Here is a 19,188-nt window from a genome sequence, read left to right as displayed (position 1 = left end):
TGGAAACCTCTGTGGCAAACACAGGACTGCTTCTTATGTGACAGATTTCAGGGCAGCAGTTGTAGTGCTGGTTAAAGGAGAAGAGGGAGCCCTCAGATGAGGGGTTTCAGATGTGTGTGACAGATCTGCTGGGAATTTTATCTTGTGCTGTATGAAGTGTGGCTACCACCTTGTTTGCTTGTGATGCACCATTTGTTTATGCTCCTGATGCTAGCATTTTACTTATTTAAAGATTTTGCATGTCCAAGTTGTTCTCTGCCTCTGTAAAAGTGGGAACTGGCAGAGCTTAGCAAAACTTTACTCGGAGGATAGCCAGTCTGTTATTGAAACTGCTGACCCAGATGGGCCAGGGATGCTTCTGTATAGAAACAATTTCTCTTAATAATCTGATGTAGTTTGGCCTTGACTGTTCTTGTATGTGAGAGTGGTTTGGGCTTGTGAAGTGCTCTGTTGTTCCTGTGCAAAGAACAACCCTACCATGCCCAAACCTCTGTGTCAGAGTAGCAGCCCAGGCAGAGCATTGCTGGAGCTACTATTGCTCCCAATTCCTTACAGATAAGTGAGGATGCAGCAGCAAAGTTTGGGCACTGGGGGTAGCCAGGCTCTTCCTCCTCCCCCTGTTGGCCTGTGTGTCTGAGTCACATCTGGGGAGAGAATCATGAGCAAGTCATCAGGGCTGAATGCAGTGCCACCGTCTGGGAGCAGAGGTGCACCCTGCAGGGTCCAGGTGTGTTCCTTTGGAAAGGAGGTGGCAGTGCACAGCCACCTGGCAAAGGTTGCTGCCTCGCTGGCCCAGGGACAGAGCAGTGTGAGTGAGCACTTCCTTATCTCCTCCAGGCACAATGAGGTTGCCTAGCTCAGGACAGTGATTTGTGTTGTTTTATACTAGCACTGATAATTTATTATTCCTAAGTGTAAGTATCCAGTTTTGACAAAAATGAGCTCTTCAGGCAATACTGTGGGGAACACCCAGGAAGGAGTTGCGGTGAGTAGCTGGAAAGCGTGAAACTCTTTTAAAGGTAGAGGGGGATCTAGGAAAAAAGTCTATGATGGCCTCAGATTCATAACCCTCTGCCCTTTGCTCAGGGCTTGTTTGACAGCATTGGGTGAACTAAATATTACTGCACTTATAGTTTGCAGAAAAAAAAAAAGAATTCTTAGACATAATAAATATATGTGGCTAATACCACAGAATGACCAGGCTACTTCAGAAGAGTGGTAAGATCCTAATAATGCCTTTGTTTTAAAGGACTGAGACTCACTGTCTCACGTCTAGAACTGAGGAAAGTATTTATCATTAGTACCATGCTGCCAGATTTAGTAGTGTGAAAATAATGCAAACAGTCATCTGTAATGCAAATGTTGACATCTGATTAATAGAGAAAATAACACAAGCAATTAATCCACAAGGGAGCAGATCATTATGAATGTAAATTAGATCATCAAAGGGTAAGCCACACAGAAATAAAACTACCCCAAAACATGATTAATTATTGAAATTCCAGTTAAAAAGCGTCTTTAACAATAGAGTCCTTGGAAGTCATGTCATGTGTTTCATCAAGATTCTGGACGGGGTTATTTTACAATCCCCAAATTGATTAGCTTCATTATAAATATGATGGGGACATTTATTCCACCCAAGACAGCATTCTGTTTTAGTGACAGAGCACACCCTGAGCACTAAACTGACTCATTTCTGATTTGCGTACACCCAATTTTTGCTATAGTACATAGTTTGCTTGGGTAACTCAGGAGATACCTGCTTGCACTTCTTTTCAGGGATGAGCATAGCCTTTACATAAATATTTGCACCTGCATATGATGACTCCAAGATAAAATGTTAGAGGAAAGGCTGTTTTTCTGGTCAGGTCATTGAGATTTGTCAAAAATTAGTTTCTCTGCTTGCCTCTCAGAAAAATTTTCAGGTGACCTTGGGCAGATCACTTAATCTTGATGTGCTTTGTTCTCTACCTTGGTTTTGAATGTTTCAGCTTAATGATGTATAACATGAAGTTATTTAAACGGTCTCCATGTCAAGTAATGCTAGGAATCTACCCTTGTAAAGTCCTGGTCACTTTTTAAAAGCTCAATTACAGATGTTATTCTTTTCTAGCAAAGTAGGGCGTGCTGCTCTTCAATTGCTGTTAAATGTTCAAGTGACTTCTACTTTGAAGATACACAGTATTTTAGCACTGTTTGTAACATTATAGTATAGGATTGTAATCTGCACCTTTGCTGAGGTTAAATTTTCAATTTTCTTATCATTAGAGCCCTACTTAGGAACTTGGCAGTTTTCCCCCCTTTCTATTCAAACTAGACCCAAGTGTTTTACCACAGCAGTTTAAGTGGTTATTGCATGGCATCCTGGTGGTGTGCTGAACGCCCTGCAGAGCTGGCCTTGTGAAACACCTTGCTCCTTATGCAAGGCCAGTTGGAGCTTAGATACTGAAATTGGCCAGATAGAAACTTTCTCACACAGTTTTGAGTTTAGAAAACAGGCATCTTATTGCAGAACGTTATCACTCAGAGAATCCTTCCTCTAATTAATTGAGTGTCCCAAGTGTTGGGTAAGCAGAGATTTTATCATGCACAGTGATTGCATATTCAGTAGCTATCCCTTTTTTTTGGATATATATATAGATTATTTTATTTTACATAGTCACAGTCCTTATCAGAAGTCCTCATATGGTTCTTTGGTGTCTTCTTGACTTCTGTTCCGTCAGCCTCATCTACTTCCCTTTATTTGATAGGAGTAGAATGTTATTCTGTTTTACTGTCCTTATCAGGTCCCCCCTTTTCTTGCGACTAAGTTCCTTTTGGGAACTAGTGTAGTAATATCTATATTTCAGCTTATAGCATAAGGCATTACAACAGCTATAACACTGAATCATCACACAAACTAAAACACACATAGCAGTTATTATGGTGACAGCTATCAAGAGATGTTTTAACCAAGTCCAGCTGGGTAACCATGCATTAAGTTTGGTCCAGATTCCTTCAGATCCCCAGGAGGCGCCATCTGGAGCTGTAAAAATCTGAGTTTGTCTTCAAAGTTCCTGGATATCTGTAGACACTCTACAGCTTTGATAGCAAAACAAGCATCTTGGTTTGTTTGATTACCTGAGGGGATTTGGCCCTTTTAGTTCTGGAAAAATGTATCCATGATTTTACTCTGCCCAGTTTGAATGCAGTTAAAGTTGTCAGTAGTACTTGGAAAGGTCCCCTCCACGTTGACTGGAGCAGAGACGTTCCCCAGTCTTTCGAGCAGACCCAGTCTCCTGGTTGGAACTCGTGTGCTGGTGTGTCCAATCGCATCAGTCTGGAGATGACCACTGCTTGCTGTAAATCCCATGAAGTTTTAAGAAGAGAAATGAGGTAATTATTCAAGTCGACCCCTCCTTTTAGGTGTGTGTCTCCTGGAATGTGTGGTAAGTGGTAGGGTTGACCATATAGCAACTCATAGAGGCTTATTTTGCTGGTGTCCCATGGCTGAATTCTAACTTGAAGTACAGCAACAGATAAGGCTTGGACCCATGTCATGGAGGTTTCCTGACCAATATTTTACCAAATCGCAATTTGTATGATTCTCTCAGTCTACTTTGCTACTGGCTTGGGGTCTACAAGGAGTATGAAGATCTCATGCTATTCCCAAGGCTTTTCTAACCTCTTGTACCACTTTTGCATTAAAGCGGGAACCACTGGCTGATGACATTCCCAAAGGTACCCTGAATCTAGGTATTACCTGATGCAACAGTATTTTAGTCACTTCCTTAGCCTGATTGGTGTGACAGGGGAAGGCTTCTGGCCACCCAGAAAAGTTATCCACCAGAACTAGGAGGTGTTAATACCCCCCTTTTCTGGGTAATTCAGTGAAATTAATCTGCCAGTATTCACCCAGAACATTTCCAAATTTCATGGCTCCTAGCATTAGTTTTTAACTGTGGTAGGGTTGTTTCTTTTACAGACTGTACATTGTTGTATTCTTGACTGTACAATCTGAGCCATTTTAAACCCAATTATAGATTTTTGCAAATGTTTCAAAAGTTTTTCAGTACTCCTCTGAGTGCCTTTATGTTCACAATCCACTATTTCACTCAAGATCGGTTCTGGGACCACTACTTGCCTGGTTGGAGTAACTGCCCAGCTTTGTGGATCAAATTTTGCTTCTCAGGTTTCAATTAATTGACAGTCCCTAGCACTATACTCTGTTTTTTTCTACTGGGAGAGGTATTTCTGGCAGGGGTATTAAAGATACGTTTTCAAACATGCCTTTTTCTGCAGCCTCTTTGGCAGCCTTATCAGCTAAACAATTCCCCAATTCCAGTTTGGTCTTACCTGCTTGATGTGCACTGTAGTGCGTAATAGCAACTTCTGCTGGTTTCTGGATAATTTTGAGTAAGTTCAAGATTTGCTTTCCACCTTTGATCAATGTGCCTTTAGATGTCAAAAGGTCTCTTTCTTGCCAGATGGCCCTGCATGCATGCACCACTCCGAAAGTGTATTTTGAATCAGTCTAAATGTTAACTCATTTTCCTGTACTCACTTCCAAAGCTCAAGTGAGTGCAATTACACATTGGAGGGGAGCGCCCCTGATTCAGTTACCTCATGGTGTGTCGTCACTGCATATCCAGATAGTCATTTTCCATTTTGGACAAAGCTGCTCCCATCAGTAAACAACTCTCAATCAGGACTTTCCAAGGGTCTGTCTCGTAAGTCAGGTCTGCTGGAATATGCTTCCTCTATAGTTTGTAAGCAAACAAAGCAAAGCATAGTCATGCTCTGGGGTTCCTTCTACTTGTTGGGCAGATAAGAACACATCAGGATTAATGATAGAAGTTGTTTTGATTGTCACATTGTCCTGCTCCAGCAAGACCACCTGGTACTTTAGCACCTGGCTGGGAGAGAGCCAGTAGCCCCCTTTTTGCTTGAGTACCAACTGCACCATGTGTGGTACAAAAATGACAATGCTTTGTCCCAAAGTCAGTTTTCACGCTTCCTGGATCAGGATAACAGTAGCTGCTACTGCCCTCAGACAACTAGACCAGCCTTGGCTGACATTTAGTTGCTCTGAAAAGTAGGCTACAGCCCTCCTCTTCTCCCCAGGGAACTGTGACAGTACTCCCAGTGCTATGTTTTGTCTTTCATAGATAAATAGTTCAAACAGGCACATGGGGTCTGGGAGCCCCAAAGCAGGGCCTGCATAAGGGCTTGCTTAAGTTGTAAAAAGGCAGCCCATGAATCATCAGTCCAGACTATAAAGTCCTTCTCAGCTGTCTTCAACAGCTCATACAATGGCTTTACTAGCAGCCCATAACTGCTGAGCCACAGGAGACACCATCCCACCATCCCAAGAAATGTACATAATTTTCTTACCATTCGTGGCAGTGGGAGTTGGCAAATTGCTTCTCTTCATTCCTGTCCCAGCCTCCTTTGTCCTTGGAGAATTTCAAATCCCAGGCAGGTTGCTGTGATCTGGAACATTCGTCCTTTGTCTTTGGATCCTCTGTATCCACTTAGTCCCAGAAAATTCAACAATGCCACAGTCTGATCCCAGCGTTGCAGTTTAGTTTCAGTGGCTGTCAGAATGTCATCTGCATACTGTAACAAGACTTCAATAGGGTTCTGATTTTCCTGTTCCTCCAGTTCTTTTGCCCATTGATTTCCAGATATGGTGGGGCTAATTTTAAACCCCTGTGGTAGAGCCATCCAAGTCAGTTGATGACTCCTCTCTCTGTTTGGATTTTCCCATTCAAAAGCAAATAGCTCTTGACTCTCAGTACTCAAAGGGATACAGAAAAAGGCATCTTTCAAATCTGATACCATAAACCATTTAAATTTTTCACTCAAGGTTGTTAGTAAGGTATAAGGATTTGCTGCTACTGGGTGTGTATTTTCTACTATCTTTTTTATGGCACTAAGGTCCTGTACCAGCTGGTAAGCCTTTCCTTCAGTTTACATTCTTAAGTGGCAAAATAGGGGTATTAAATCTGGATTCACATTCCTTCAATAGGCCATATTTTATAAATTTTTCCACAAGGGGTAATAACCCCTTATGACTTTCTGTTTTCAAAAGGTATTGCTTTTGCCTTACCGGTCCTGCTCCAGATTTCAATTTAGTTCTTACAGGCTCTGCTTTTTTGGATCTCCTGGGTACCTCTCCAGCCCAGACTATCAGAATCACTGCATCCTCAAGTGATACTGGCAGATGGATCCCATTTTGGATACTGTAATGCAAAAATAGAGGCTTCCACATAATTAGGTTCTGGAATAATAACCTGTATTTTGCCATTATTAAATTTAATCTCAGCATTTAGTTTTTCCAATAAATCTCTCCCAAGGAGAGGCTTTGGTGAATTGGGTGGATGCAAAAACTGGTGAGTCATCCACTGTTTTCCTAATTTAAAATGAATGGGCTTGAAAAATGGCCGAGTTTTGCGATTCCCCGTTGCACCAACAATTGTTACAGAAACATTACTCAAGTTTCCTCTGACTGTATTTAGCACTAAGTAACTAGCTCCTGTATCTACAAAACATTCTACCTTCCCATTTACCTTCTTCTTCCCCAGCTTAGCTGTAACCAGAGGTTCTGCTGGGGCAGAATCCTCTGGTCCCCCTCAGTCATCATCAGTGACAGCCACGGGAGGGGAGCTCATGTGTTGCAACTGCAAACAATCCCTTTCCCAATGCCTGTCTTTCTTACAGTATGCACATTGATTAATACCAAGTCTCCTGGGGGGGTTTGAGGTAGGTTGTCTGCATCCTTGTCCCCTTCCTTTCCCTGGGGGCACCATTCCTCTGGAAATTCCTTCATTAACTCCAACTACTTTTTGTTTAGTTATTTCTTGCTGGCTTTCTCTATTCTGATAAACTCCCCAAGCAACATCTAACAGCTTCCCTAAATCATACTGGTCTTGTCCCTGAGCCTGTTGTAATTTCCTTCTAATATCATCTGAGGATTGCCCCACAAATATGGGGGCTAATTGAGTTTTTCCTTCCTCTGTTTCAGGATCAAGATTAGTATATTTTCGAGCTGTTTCTTTCAGGCGATTTAAAAATTCGGTAGGTGATTCCTTACCATCCTGCTTAATTTCAAATAATTTTGACATATGAATAACCTTTGGTATGGCATTTCTAATTCCATATAGTATCCATTGTTGGTATCTATTTAATCTCTCTCTAAACATGGGCACATTAGGGTCCCACTTTGGATCCACAGTGGGAAAATTAATGTCCAAGGTACCTGACAAGTTACCTGTCAAAATTTGTTCTTCCACAAACCTCCTACTGGTTTTAACAACCATCTCTCTTTCTGTACTGTCAAACAGCATTTCTAACATAGTATCTATATCCTTCCAGTCCGGATCCTGGGTTTTTATCATCATTTCAAATGCTTTTGCCATTTTGTCTGGGTCATCTCGGTAGGTGCCAGCAATCAACTTCCAATTATTAAGGTCCATTATTGAAAATGGAACTTTTACTGTAATTGGACCATCCATACTGACTGCCTCATGGAAGGCAGCTGCTCTCACATCTCTGTGTTCAGCTCTAGTTCTCTCTGCAGTTGGACTAAAACCCTCTGCTCCTTGATACATCCTCTCTGTCTCTTCTGTCTTCTCCTCTGCTCTTTGATACATCCTCCCTGGCCTCTCTGTCTTCTCTTCTAGACCTGCTAAATCCACGTCTTTACATGTTAGTTCCCTCATAATATCAGTCTCAGCAGCCTGATTTTCTGTTCCCCCGTCCAGCCTGCAATTAGGACTGACCATAACATCTAAATCATTCTTCATACTGGGGAGATGTTTAGAACAAGTTTGTCCTGTGCTGCACATAGAACAACAATGTTTTAACCATTTTCCTTGATTGTCCTTTTCAAGAGCCAGCACAAAAGGGTCTGAGGTGGCTGGATTCAAGCCACAATCTTTCTGCCATTCCGGATGATTCCGTAAAGTGAAAAACATGTCAGCATACATAATCTCATCCCATTTCTGTTCCTGTCTTAAAAACAACATTAACTTTAACAGTGTATTATAATTCAAGGTTCCATTTTGTGGCCACTTTTCTCCAGAGTCTAGTTTGTACAACGGCCACCGCTGATTACAACACTTAATTAAATTCTCCCTGGTTGCTGTTCCCCCAGGGGGACCCCCAATCTTTTTCCAATGTTGCAAAATGCAACCAAGTGGGGATTTTTTCAAAATGCCCCTTTTAGATTGTCCACTACCCATCTCTGAGTACTAGACCCAAAATGATACAATACAGATACAGACACAAATGCAAATACAAAACAATTATGAATCGATAAAACCAGTCAAATACTGAATTCTGGAGTATCAAATAACCCACCCAGTGCACTGGAAGAGCTACACGTCTTATATGGGCAGAATTCCCAAAGGAATGCCTTATTATCAAATAGGATCTTACCCGTGTCCCAGACTGGTCCGGGGATCTGTGGTCTTCTCCAGGAAAGTCCCGGTGCTGGCGTGAAGATCCAGAGATCCCTCGGATCCGTGGGAGATCAGGCAGAGTGTCCCACTGGGAGTTGCCAAAAATGATACCGAAATCGGCCTGACAGAAACTTTCTAACACAGTTTTGAGTGTTAGAAAGCAGGCATTCCTCACTGCAGCAGCGCTGGTCACTCGGAGGCTCGAGTGCACCGAGCATCGGGGAAGCAGAGCTTTTATCGTACACACTGATTACACATTCATTAGCTCTCCCCGCTTACTTGATGTGTCGGCATTACTTTATTCTACATAGTCACACCTCTTATCAGAAGTCCCTATATGGTTCTTTGGGGTCTGTCTTCAGTGTCTGGTGTCCTTTTTAGGAGGTTGTCCCTCGACCCCCACTTTTGAGTAACCACAATATCATTGTTTTGCATAACTTTTACTGTGTTAGCCTTGCAGAGCTGAACTGGCATCCTGCTTGTGTTTTGCATGACTTTTGTTTTGTCGGCCTTATCTAGTTCTCCAAGGCTACCTTGTTCCCTTTATTTGATAAGAGTAAACTGTTGTTCTGTTCTGCTGTCCTTATCGTTTTGATATCTGTTGCTGGAATGAGTATTTGAAAGAGTGTAAGAGAGAAGAAAAATGTGAGAAGTATCTCTGGTGCTGGCAAGCAGGCCTGTGAGCAGTCAGGGAAGTACTTGTAGCAGGAAAGAGCTGACAGTAAACTTTTGTATACTGGACAGGTTGACAAGAATGTTGAAGCTGAAATAGAACCTGAACAACTTCGTCTTGCTGTTCAGTTTCTTTTTTTCTATTTGAGGAAACAAGATTTTCTAAATATTGCATTGTGAATAAATATTATCTAGGACATGCTGTATCTTTCCTCACTTTCTCTTGTCATAGGGAACAGAACCCCAGTCTAGGTTAGCCTCTGGGTCAGAAAGTGGCTCAGAACAAGTTTCGTGTACTGCTCTCCTTAGGCTTTTATATGCTGCTTCATCTGTCCACATTTTTCTGTAACCTTCTGTATATTCCACCTAGCAGAGAATCACAAGTCCTGGCTATGTCAGAAAATCACATTGTCACCTCTCTTGAGCGTCAGTTTTTGCTTTGGCACCTTACCTTTCAGTTCAGTTTTGCTACCGTTTTTTTTCTTCTCTGCTTTGACGGACAGGAGGTTGAAATCTCTGTAAAAGATGGGCCTCCTCAGAGCCTCTTGGCTGTTAACCAACACTGAGTCTTGACTGGTTCCATACAGAAATTGGTATCTCAACCCTTTTGAAATTGTTTGAAATTGTTATCCAAAAAGTTTTCCTTCACTACGAGCCACAGCCAGTAGTTTTTATTGCTACTGAATATTATTTTCAGCTCTGGCAGACTTAGCTTTTGCAAGTAGCACTAGAGTGCTGACGCTTGTGATGCAAATTTTTGTAGCTGAGAAGGCCACCTGATGGTAAATGTTTCTGCTTCTTCCTTCAGTCGAATGGCTTTGAGGCATTTCTTACAGGAACTTGGTTGGAATATTGTATTAGGTACCTTTGTGCTTTTGAGGCTCCAGCAGCTAGATTTAAATGCTGTAGAACATATACAGAAAATCCAGGAAATGAGAAACAAATACCTGCCAGGAAAAAGCACTTTTGCATTTCTATACTGTCATTATATCTTAAACCCCAACTCTTCTGGTCTCATTCCTGTGTACAGCTCTCCTGTACAGAAAAAAAACTTGGCTTTGACTACCCTTTCATTTTGTGCTCCTGAGCCTCTGGTGGTACCAGCAAGTCACTTCTGTAAGCATCCAAGTTTGTACAGCAGCCTTTTTAGCCTGTTGTGGAAAGTGTCCCACCTGGTCCTCTTCAGCCTGAGGAAGGATGAGTGTAGTGCCTTGCCCTGAGGACCTGGGAATAAATGGTAGAAAATGTATTTTCCTGAGTTCCCTTAGGGCTGTACAGAGAACCCTGGAGGGAGAAAGGCAGCTGAGAAGAAATTAATGTTGGTAAATGGTATTAAAAACTAGCAGACAGGGAGACAGATGAATGCAAGATACATAGGGCTGTTAAGTGAGGGAGACTGTGAACCCAGTTTATGCCAGTGGCATGAGGAATGAAACAGGAAAGGTGGCACTCAGTAGGTTCCCTTGGCTCCTCATAAATTTTGAATTGCCTGCCTTCCCTTTTTTTAGCATCACGTAAAATGAAATGCTGGGATCATTAGAAGATGTGCTGGTGAAGGTGATAGGAAGTGAGAAGAAATTTCCTTATTCTGGCCTTCATTTCTCTGATTGTCAGTGATTTGTTAGTCAATTATCTGGGGGTTGTTAAAGTGTTATGCTCCAGTAGATTGTTGTTTAACTTATCTTGCCTGCATCTTTAGAACCACAGTTGGCATGACAATATTTTGGGCTCATTCCAATGAAGAAAAGGATTTTAATTTTTCAGCACCCTCTGTGCAGAATGGCGCTTAGGCTTCATAGATTTCTGTATTTTTAGTGGGAATGTAAAGAAGCTGCTGTTTAAAACAAACATGTGGAGGCCTGCTAATTCCTGGAAATCCTTTCAATTAAGGGGAAGAGGAGAAAAGGAAGGAGAGGCAGCCCTTTGGTATTGGGCTGGGACTTTGGTGTGTGGTGAAAAATGACCAAGTGCTGCCAGAGAGCGAACACTCAGTGCTAAGGAAAAGTTACCCGTGAGGTGTGAGCAGCTGCTTTGCAGAGCAAGAAGCATGAATTGGTCTTTTAAACTTTGTCAGTCCCTTCTCACTTCATCCTCAGCTGACTTGCAGCCCTCTTAAAAATGAGGTCTAGGTATATTTGCCATTGATTTCTCAAGTCACTCGGGAGGCCTGTAGCAGCTCTGCATGTTGTGTGCTATGATCCATCCTTGTGGGAGGGTGGTAGGACCATCAGCATCACATGTGGATTTGTTCTGCTCGTAAATAGGTTAAGGCTGTGTCTTGTGATCTGGGTATAAATTCTTTGGAGGTCAGCAGAGGATTTTGATAAATATCTTGACCTTTCCATGAGGACCTTCACATTTGAAGTACATTTTTACATTTTTTTTGAGCAGTCCTGTGCAGTCCCTAAGAGTGGCCATTCTTTTTCCTGGCAATCTGAATTCCAGCCAGATAAAGTCTCAGCTCTTCATTGTTGTCTCTGTCCTTCACATGAGGTAGCTGTTTTTCAAGGGGGTGTTTTTAAATTGTCTGTCTCCATAAACTTCCCAGGCATAGTTGTCTTTATAAAGTGGGAGGAAAGTATATTTAGAGGCATTAATTAAGATAATTCCCAAACAAAATTCATTAACTTCAGTGAAGCATCCTTAGGCAAGTACCTGATGTGTCTTAAGTTCAAGAAAGACATGTAGGCCAGCCTTCTTCCACCTGTCTTTTGTGTATGCCATCTAGTTGTTTACTTATTAAAGTGCTGTATATGCATGAGCACTCAGCTCTCAGTGAAGTGAGGTTCTCATCCTGTCCCTTACAATGCACATATTAGTAGCAGTCACATATTATTGTTGGTGGGAGAGATGGGGAATAATTTATTGATTTCTAAATAAGTTAAACTCATTTAATGGAAGGGTAGGTGTTTCAAAGCTGTATTTGTCAACCCTCTTAGTTTCATTCCTCTGGCATCACAGCTTTTTGAAAACAAAAGCCGTATACCATCTAGAGGGTTTTCTGTTCAACTTTGAATCAACTTTGAATCAGGTGCTGTGCAATTCAGCAGGTAATTGGTCTGTGTGCAACCCAAAACGTTTCAACAGGAGTACGTTCATGACCACCAGTTTGTACTAACTAAATAATTGCTTCAATTAAGCTGAATGTAATTAATGCAAATTAGATAATAGAGAAAGGTAAGTGGGCAATTTAACTGCTGTGGGTTTGTTGCAGAATTTTCAATGATTTACTTTGTGGCAAAGAAGAAAGCATTGGAAAATACTGCCACAGAACAGCTCGAATGAAAAGGGATCATCTTGCAGTATGCATGGCTGCATGTTAGACATGTGCTGAAAGCTTTTTGTACTTGTCTAAGGTTGTATGACAGCTTATAGTTAGAGCTGGGATGGAGGAGGCTTTTTTTCTTTTCCCCTCTCCCTCAAGGAGCTTTTAAGGCTTAGAAAACTTGAATATACTGACAAGGTTGTGTCATTGCCTGAAGTGGCCCAGCAGTGTCCATGGCCCAAAGGGCAGTGATCCAGAGCTTGGAGATGAGGCAGGTCTAAGATCAGGCTGGAATGTTGAGTTCGGGTCAGTGAAGGTAGAGGGCCAGGCACAAGTTTGTGAGAACAAGGCAAGGCCCAAGAGCTTGAGCTTCATTGCAGCTCCATAGCAAATAAAGGAGTTATTCCTGAGATGAATATCTCACTTACCAGAGCTTTGGTTGTTCTTGGCAGGGATTTTTTTTCCCTCTTTTTTTTTTTTTTTTTTTAAACACCTGAAATTCCAGCCCGAAACTGGAAAAAACTTTATGAAAGCCAGGCAAATGACAAAACCTTCTTTACTTGAATTTACCTCAGTGATTGTGAGTGTTGTGTGTCTTCACAGGAAAGAACGTGTTCATCTCTGGCATGGTGCTGTACAGCAGTGAAAAATGTGTGTTCAACCATAGGTTGAAATTTTCTGTGTTTTAAATGCTTCTGTCTAGTCCCAGAGCAAAGAAAGCCCACCTGAAGCAGGCATAGCTGGGACAGGATGAAGTCTTGATCACCAATCTTGCTGAGCAGAGCCCAACCAGAAAGGTGTCCCCAGGTACAAGCAGAAAGCATCACAACTCTTCCATTTCAGTGCTGCGTAGCTGAGGAATTCCCTGAAAACTCCTGCTGCCAGCAGCAGTGCAGGCTATTGTGGGACTGACAGTCAGTGAATTCCTGGTAATTTTGTCCTTGCTGCTGCTGTGGTTAGGGATGAACCACAATAGTTTGTTTGTCAGTGGAAGCTAGGGAGAAGGGCAGGCGTGATCCTACACTAATTTCCTCCTTGTTCTCACCTGTATAACTGTCCCTGTTCTCAGAGGTCTGAAGTCATATCCTGGAGCACAGAATTCACCTTCCTTGTCCTGCTATTTTAAATGTCTTCTAAGAATCAGATAAGATCAAAGCCCCTCAAGTGTGCTTTAGATAAATGGCTTGCTCTTTGTAAGCAAAAGCAAAAGATTGAATTGCCTTGACATTTTACAATCTTTCTGATTTCATGTGTTGAAGTTGAAATATATTGCAAAAGGCCCTTGTCATTTTTCTGAAGTCTGCTGGGTCTCTGAGGATGGGAATGATATCCTCACTTCCTTGCAGGTTTGTTTCTGTATCTGGTCCTGCAGCCTTCAGAAGCCTGATGTAAGGTTTTGTTTTCCTCAGGACTATGCTGGCTTCTGGACAGTTTAGGCATACTTGTTACTAAATTATATCTGATGAGGAAATATGAGAAGATCAGATGGATTTATTCTCTGGAATACCTCAGCTACATGAGTTGCTCGAGGGTGAAGCTGGGTGACTTCTTGTCAATCAGTACTGTCCTATTCCCCATGGTAGTGATCTCTGTTTGAGCTGCTGGAATTTATTATTTGGGGAATGAGCTTTCCCAGCCTTGGCTGTAATCTTATTTACTTGTGAATAATCTGTATACAGCATTGACACAAAAAATTTCTGTGCCAAGCTAATATGCAGTGCAAGGGATAACATATTTAGATGTCTGTGTTGGATTTGGGAGGCTGTGGAGCTCATCATTTCTGCCTTTTCTTATCAAATAGTAGATTGCAGCATTCTGCTACCATGCAGCCTGTCAGGAGCAGAGGTATTTCTGTCAAGGGAAAGAAAGAAAGAAAATTCAGTCCTTTTCTCTTTCTGCTCTGGTGCTTCAGGAGATGCAGAGCAGAGAAATGTGGTCCCTGAGGATCTTTGCAAATAGTGAGATGAGGATATATAGAGAAGGCAAAAATCAGCTACAGGATGGCATACATTGAGAAATTCCAGATTCAATTGACTTTTGATACCCCAGGCTTTAAGCTGCCTTTTGGTAGTAGGCATTATAGATGATGCTGTCTTAAGGCAGCAGACAGCACCATCAGGGCTCTTCCACGGACATGGCAGGGGTGGGGTGGTGTGTTGTTTATGAGCCATCAAATTCTTATGCCAGAATGACTCTTTTGATAGTCACTTTTTCCACATAAATGTCAGAATTAGTGATTCTTTATTGGTGGTAAAGCATTTTGCCAGTCATTTCTCCCTTGAGATGAAAACAATCCAATTAATAATGCTGAAAGGAAATGTTTCAGAAAGAGCTGGTAAATGTACTGATTTTGGGTCCTAGTGAAATAGAGCCTTCAGTGTGCCAGTATTAAAAAAAAAGTTTTCTGACAAGCCTTCTTTTGGTAAGGTGTCTCACACATCAGGGGAGATGAAGAGGTAATGACTGTCTGGCTGCTGCGTCAGATGTGTCTGTGTGTGTGATGTGATCCTCCTTGCTTAAAAACACACTCTCAGGTGAGACCTACCTGTGAAGGTTATGCTCATTAGAGCTTCTCTCCAGCTGCAGGGGCAAGGACTGTGGCTCACGTGGCTGGTGTTCAGGTGTTTTCTAATCTGCATTTGGAGACTTCCCCACTCCTTTCAGTTGCCTGGAGTCCTGGAGTCCCATCAGCTGACTCAGGCCTACTCTTAATCCCGAATTTCAGCCAGGGCTGAACCTTGTGTACCAAGGCAGGGAGGTCTTGAGCTAGAGATGTCTCCCCTCTCAGGACACAGAGTGCCCTGTTATTTGCACTTAGGGCATGATGAAAATATAATTTATTTAATCTAGTCTGTTTAATCTTGGCCATAATGCTACTGCCCGTCAGATTTCTGGTTTGCATTTGTGATACTTCTTTTCTTCCCCCTGGAAACTGAGCTCCCTACAACAATTGGAGTGGCTGCAGAAGAGCAAGGAATTTGCCTTTGTACGAGGCTTTAAAAGTAATTATTTATGATTCTAAGATGATTGGATATGTTTCAGTGTCAGCACTGGGTATGCATTTTTAAGAATGCTATTGAAACTTTCATGCAAAAAATCCACTATATATATTCCTAGGATATTATTTTACTTGATTAAAGAAAGTATTGAATGCAGTGCTATTGAATACAAACTCTCATTTAATCTATCAAAACATTAACAGCACTTTCCTCCTTCCAGGACAGGCAGAATTTAAACAAACACCAAGCAAGGAAGGTGACAGAAACATTTTTTTGACCTTACATCCCTCTTGCTTTAACTGGGACTAGTTAGGCTGAATACATAATCACAGGCAAAGAAGCTTAATTTTTTGTTAAAGGGAGCTTCTGTAGCAGGAGTTTGAAAAGTCACAGTGTGATTGATGTCAAGTAAGCCTGAAGTTGCACTGGCCTTGAGCTTGTTCTCTGCAATAATGTGAGTTAACCTCAGTGAACAATCAACAGCCGCAGTCTTGGGCTAGCAGAGCTTCTGCATTATGACAACAAAGAGACCTCAAATTTTTTATCATTTGAAAGTTAAATGGAAAAGTTAAAAGAAGAACTCTGCAGTCAATATTTTGATGGGGTCAGTATGGTTTTAGAAATTTTCAACAAAATGGATGCTGACATTGCTTATTATCTAGTTTTCTGGCAGATGTGAGAAAATAAATTCATAAAACAAAAAGAAAAATAAAACAGAAGGGAAGGGAAAAGGGAAGAAATCTATTTTAGATTTTAATAATTATTTAGAGTCTATTGATTTAATTTAATTTTATAATTAAATTTTAGATTTTAGTAATGTTTCCTATAGATATGTTTCATTAGGTGGACAATAGAGCTTCTCCTCTGCTTCAGGCAAAAGTTCAGAATTTATTTCTGGGCTATGTGCCTGGTCAGTTTTACCTTTATATGTAGATCTCTGTGCTAAAATGCGGAAGGATTTACAGCAAAGGAGTTAAAGTAGTGGTGATCTTTAAAGAGAGTTCACTAGGTCAATCAAATTCTCTCTCTAAGATTATAAATCCAACTAGATCAAGGGATACAGAAGACATACAAGCACTTTCTTGGCTTGGAAACAAAGCAGAAATATTATAGAAAAGATTCCTCCACCTTTAATTTTACTCAAATTTTTGCTGGTTTTGTTGCTTTTGCCATTTGAAACTGGAACAAATATGGGATTCTGTTTGTTCTAATAAACTGGAAACAAAAATAAAGACACATTTGTCCCAGTGAGGTCCTTTTTACTACACAGCATTCTCCCTAGACGATCTCCATTCATGCTTCCCTTCTATAGTCCTCTCTCTTAAAAGCTGCTGGGAAACAGAGTTTGGATGAATTTTCCCAGTTGTGAATAATCTGTTTCTGTGCTATAGATGCAATTTGGATAAAAGATATTATGAGGGGGAGCAGATTTTGTACCTTGCGTGGCACTTCAGGCTCCATGCCTGACGCAGTAATGCTGTTCTAGGCAGCAGAAGTGTTCAGAAGTGGGTAAGGACACACTGATGCAATCAGTAGTTCATAGTTTCCTTCCCCATATAGAATCACTTATTTCCTGAAAGATCTTCTAGTGCTGTACTTGAAATGTTTAATTTCTGCAATAGATATTTTTTCCCTTCTCGGTGCGTCTCCTGTACTGAGTGTGTGCTTAAATGGGAAGGAATGGCCTTATTTCTTCTGACTGTCCAACCTAATTAATCTATTTCATTTATTCAGTAATTAGATAATGCAGGTTTGGTTGTTTTTTTTTTTTTTTTAACTCATGAAGTAGCAGACAGGAGTGTTGAACATCTGTGTTTGTTCCTGTGGAGTCTGTCTGGTTGAATTCTCCACTGTCATCCTCTTTATTTGAAACAGGTGTTTGAAGCTGACCCTTTGGATGACTTTGAACCGAAGGCAGGGAAAGCCTACTGGGAAAATAAGCATTAAAGGCCTTGTAGGCCCTTTGAAAGAGTTAAATCTCTCTCTGATCTCACTGGTTTCAGTCAGGCTATTAGGTCTTTAAGTACCTTGTCTTTGAGGATTAATCTGTACTCTTAATTGTCCATTGCTGATGGTTTCTGTCACTCCCAAGTATACTAATTCTGCCTTAATAACTATGGAAGTCATTGCATAAAAACACTTGTTATTCTGCTTAAAACATTCTTCCCTTAAAAGCCTTCCCTTCAAAGCCTTTCGACTAGTCCATAATTGGGGTGATGGGGGGTGAGAAACTTGAGTAGAGCCATTGCACATCATTTCTTCTCCAGTTCTCGGGGCTCCTGGAGCAAGGAAAGTGTCACCATGTCACTTTTTTGCTGCTGGTAGCAAGCTGTTGGAGTGTTGATTCCCAGGCACTTTGCATTAGGAAGGGATCTAATATCTGCACAAGTGTCCTGTGGGCTCTGACAAGATTTCATGTGCAGTTGAGAAGCAGTGTACATTTGTATGTGAGTCTTATCATGATGGAAGTGAAGTGCCACAAAGATGAGTAATTGAGAAGGGCTGAGAGGAAGGAGCTGGGACTATTCAACTTCTAGAGGAGAAGACTCAGGGGGAATCTTATCAATACATACAAATAGCTGAAGGGAGGGTACAAAGAAGATTGGAGGGAGGCTCTTTTCAGTGGTGCCCAGTGACAGGAACAGAAGCACAGACTGAAACAGAGGAAGTTCTGTCTGAATATCAGGAAAATACTCTTGCTGTGAGGGTGACTGAGTGCTGGCACAGGCTGCCCAGAGAGGTTGTGCAGCCTTGTGGTTGGAGATCTTTAAAAGCTGTCTGATACAATTCTGGGCAACTGGCTCTGAGTGCCTCTGTGTGAACCAGACAGTTGGATCAGATGTCCTCCAGGGCTCCCTGCCAACTTCAACCAGCCTGAGATTCTGTGAAGTTAAGTTTTAATACAGGGCATCATGTGGGTAATGACCTGACCTAGGATGGAGGTTTAATTTTCCATCTGCCTTGTCTTGTCCAGTGCTATGTGCAGTTACTTCATTCTTTTGTACAGTGTGGTGCCACTAATTACACCTTTTGCTGTTCTGCTGATAGGGGTTTTTTAGGTTTTTTTTTTTTTTTAAGTTTAGTTTCCTAAGTTTAATAAAACCTTTTCAATTTCTGTGTGCATGAGATTTTGTGGAGAGCTCAGCATTCTTTTAAGACTATAAATGAAAAATTAGCTTTTGTGGTTATACAAAAAGTTCAGAAGTATAACTTTCTTAAAATCCAAAATATTATGTCATAAAGAGATTCTAATGCTCTGTGTTTTATGAAAACATTTTGATTTTAGAAAGCTGATTTTTAATTTTTCTTCTAAGGCTCTTGTATTTCTGTTTTTCAAAACTTCCCGCCTCCCCAGAATTGGATTTATACATTATATATTCTGGATGTGTAGGATTTCTGTATATGTCTTTTTTGAGTCTCAAGTCCATGAAATGCTCATATCTGATCCAGTGTTCAATGGGATGAAGTGCTCATATCTGATCCAGTGTTTAATGGCATTCAGATTATGCAAAGAAGCTGATAATGCTGCCCTGTTCTAATGAAGTGCTTGAATATGGGCCTAAGTGGAAACATGCTGTGTGGGATGTTCACAAGTGCCCATGGGAGAAAGGAGCTTAAATCCCATTGAGAGTGAAGAACATGATCCCACCAGCTCAAGAATGTGATGTCTCCCCCTTGCTCTGCTCCTGCTGCCATCGGTGGGTGTTGTCATTCTGACAGCTTCATGAGCCAAGCTGTGGGTTTCACCATCCCTTTACAGTCACACTAATGAAAACTCACACCTTGCCAGGTTTTTCTCTGTTAGGTT

General features: G+C 41.4%; 2 protein-coding genes across 4 annotated transcripts in view; one reads left to right on the top strand and one right to left on the bottom strand.

Annotated features, from left to right (window-relative positions):
- The window catches only part of TSPAN4 (tetraspanin 4), a 431,876-nt gene that overhangs the window by 137,890 nt on the left and 274,798 nt on the right, over positions 1-19,188 (top strand). The gene's annotated exons all lie outside the window — the stretch shown is intronic.
- On the bottom strand, positions 3,336-8,426 carry LOC121669624. Its single transcript, XM_042038854.1, has 2 exons — positions 5,374-8,426; positions 3,336-4,739 (listed from the first exon to the last, which is right to left on the bottom strand). Exon 1 carries the CDS (start codon positions 8,223-8,225, stop codon positions 6,615-6,617), a length of 1,611 nt encoding a protein of 536 aa, XP_041894788.1. The 5' UTR covers positions 8,226-8,426; the 3' UTR covers positions 3,336-4,739; positions 5,374-6,614.

Source organism: Corvus kubaryi, unplaced genomic scaffold (genome assembly GCF_017639235.1).
Source record: "Corvus kubaryi isolate FWS band 111438036 unplaced genomic scaffold, C.kubaryi_AGA036_p1.0 37392, whole genome shotgun sequence".
Lineage (NCBI taxonomy): Eukaryota > Metazoa > Chordata > Aves > Passeriformes > Corvidae > Corvus > Corvus kubaryi.
The sequence above is the reverse complement of the archived record's forward strand: the minus strand, read 5'-3'. Positions and strand labels throughout refer to the sequence as shown.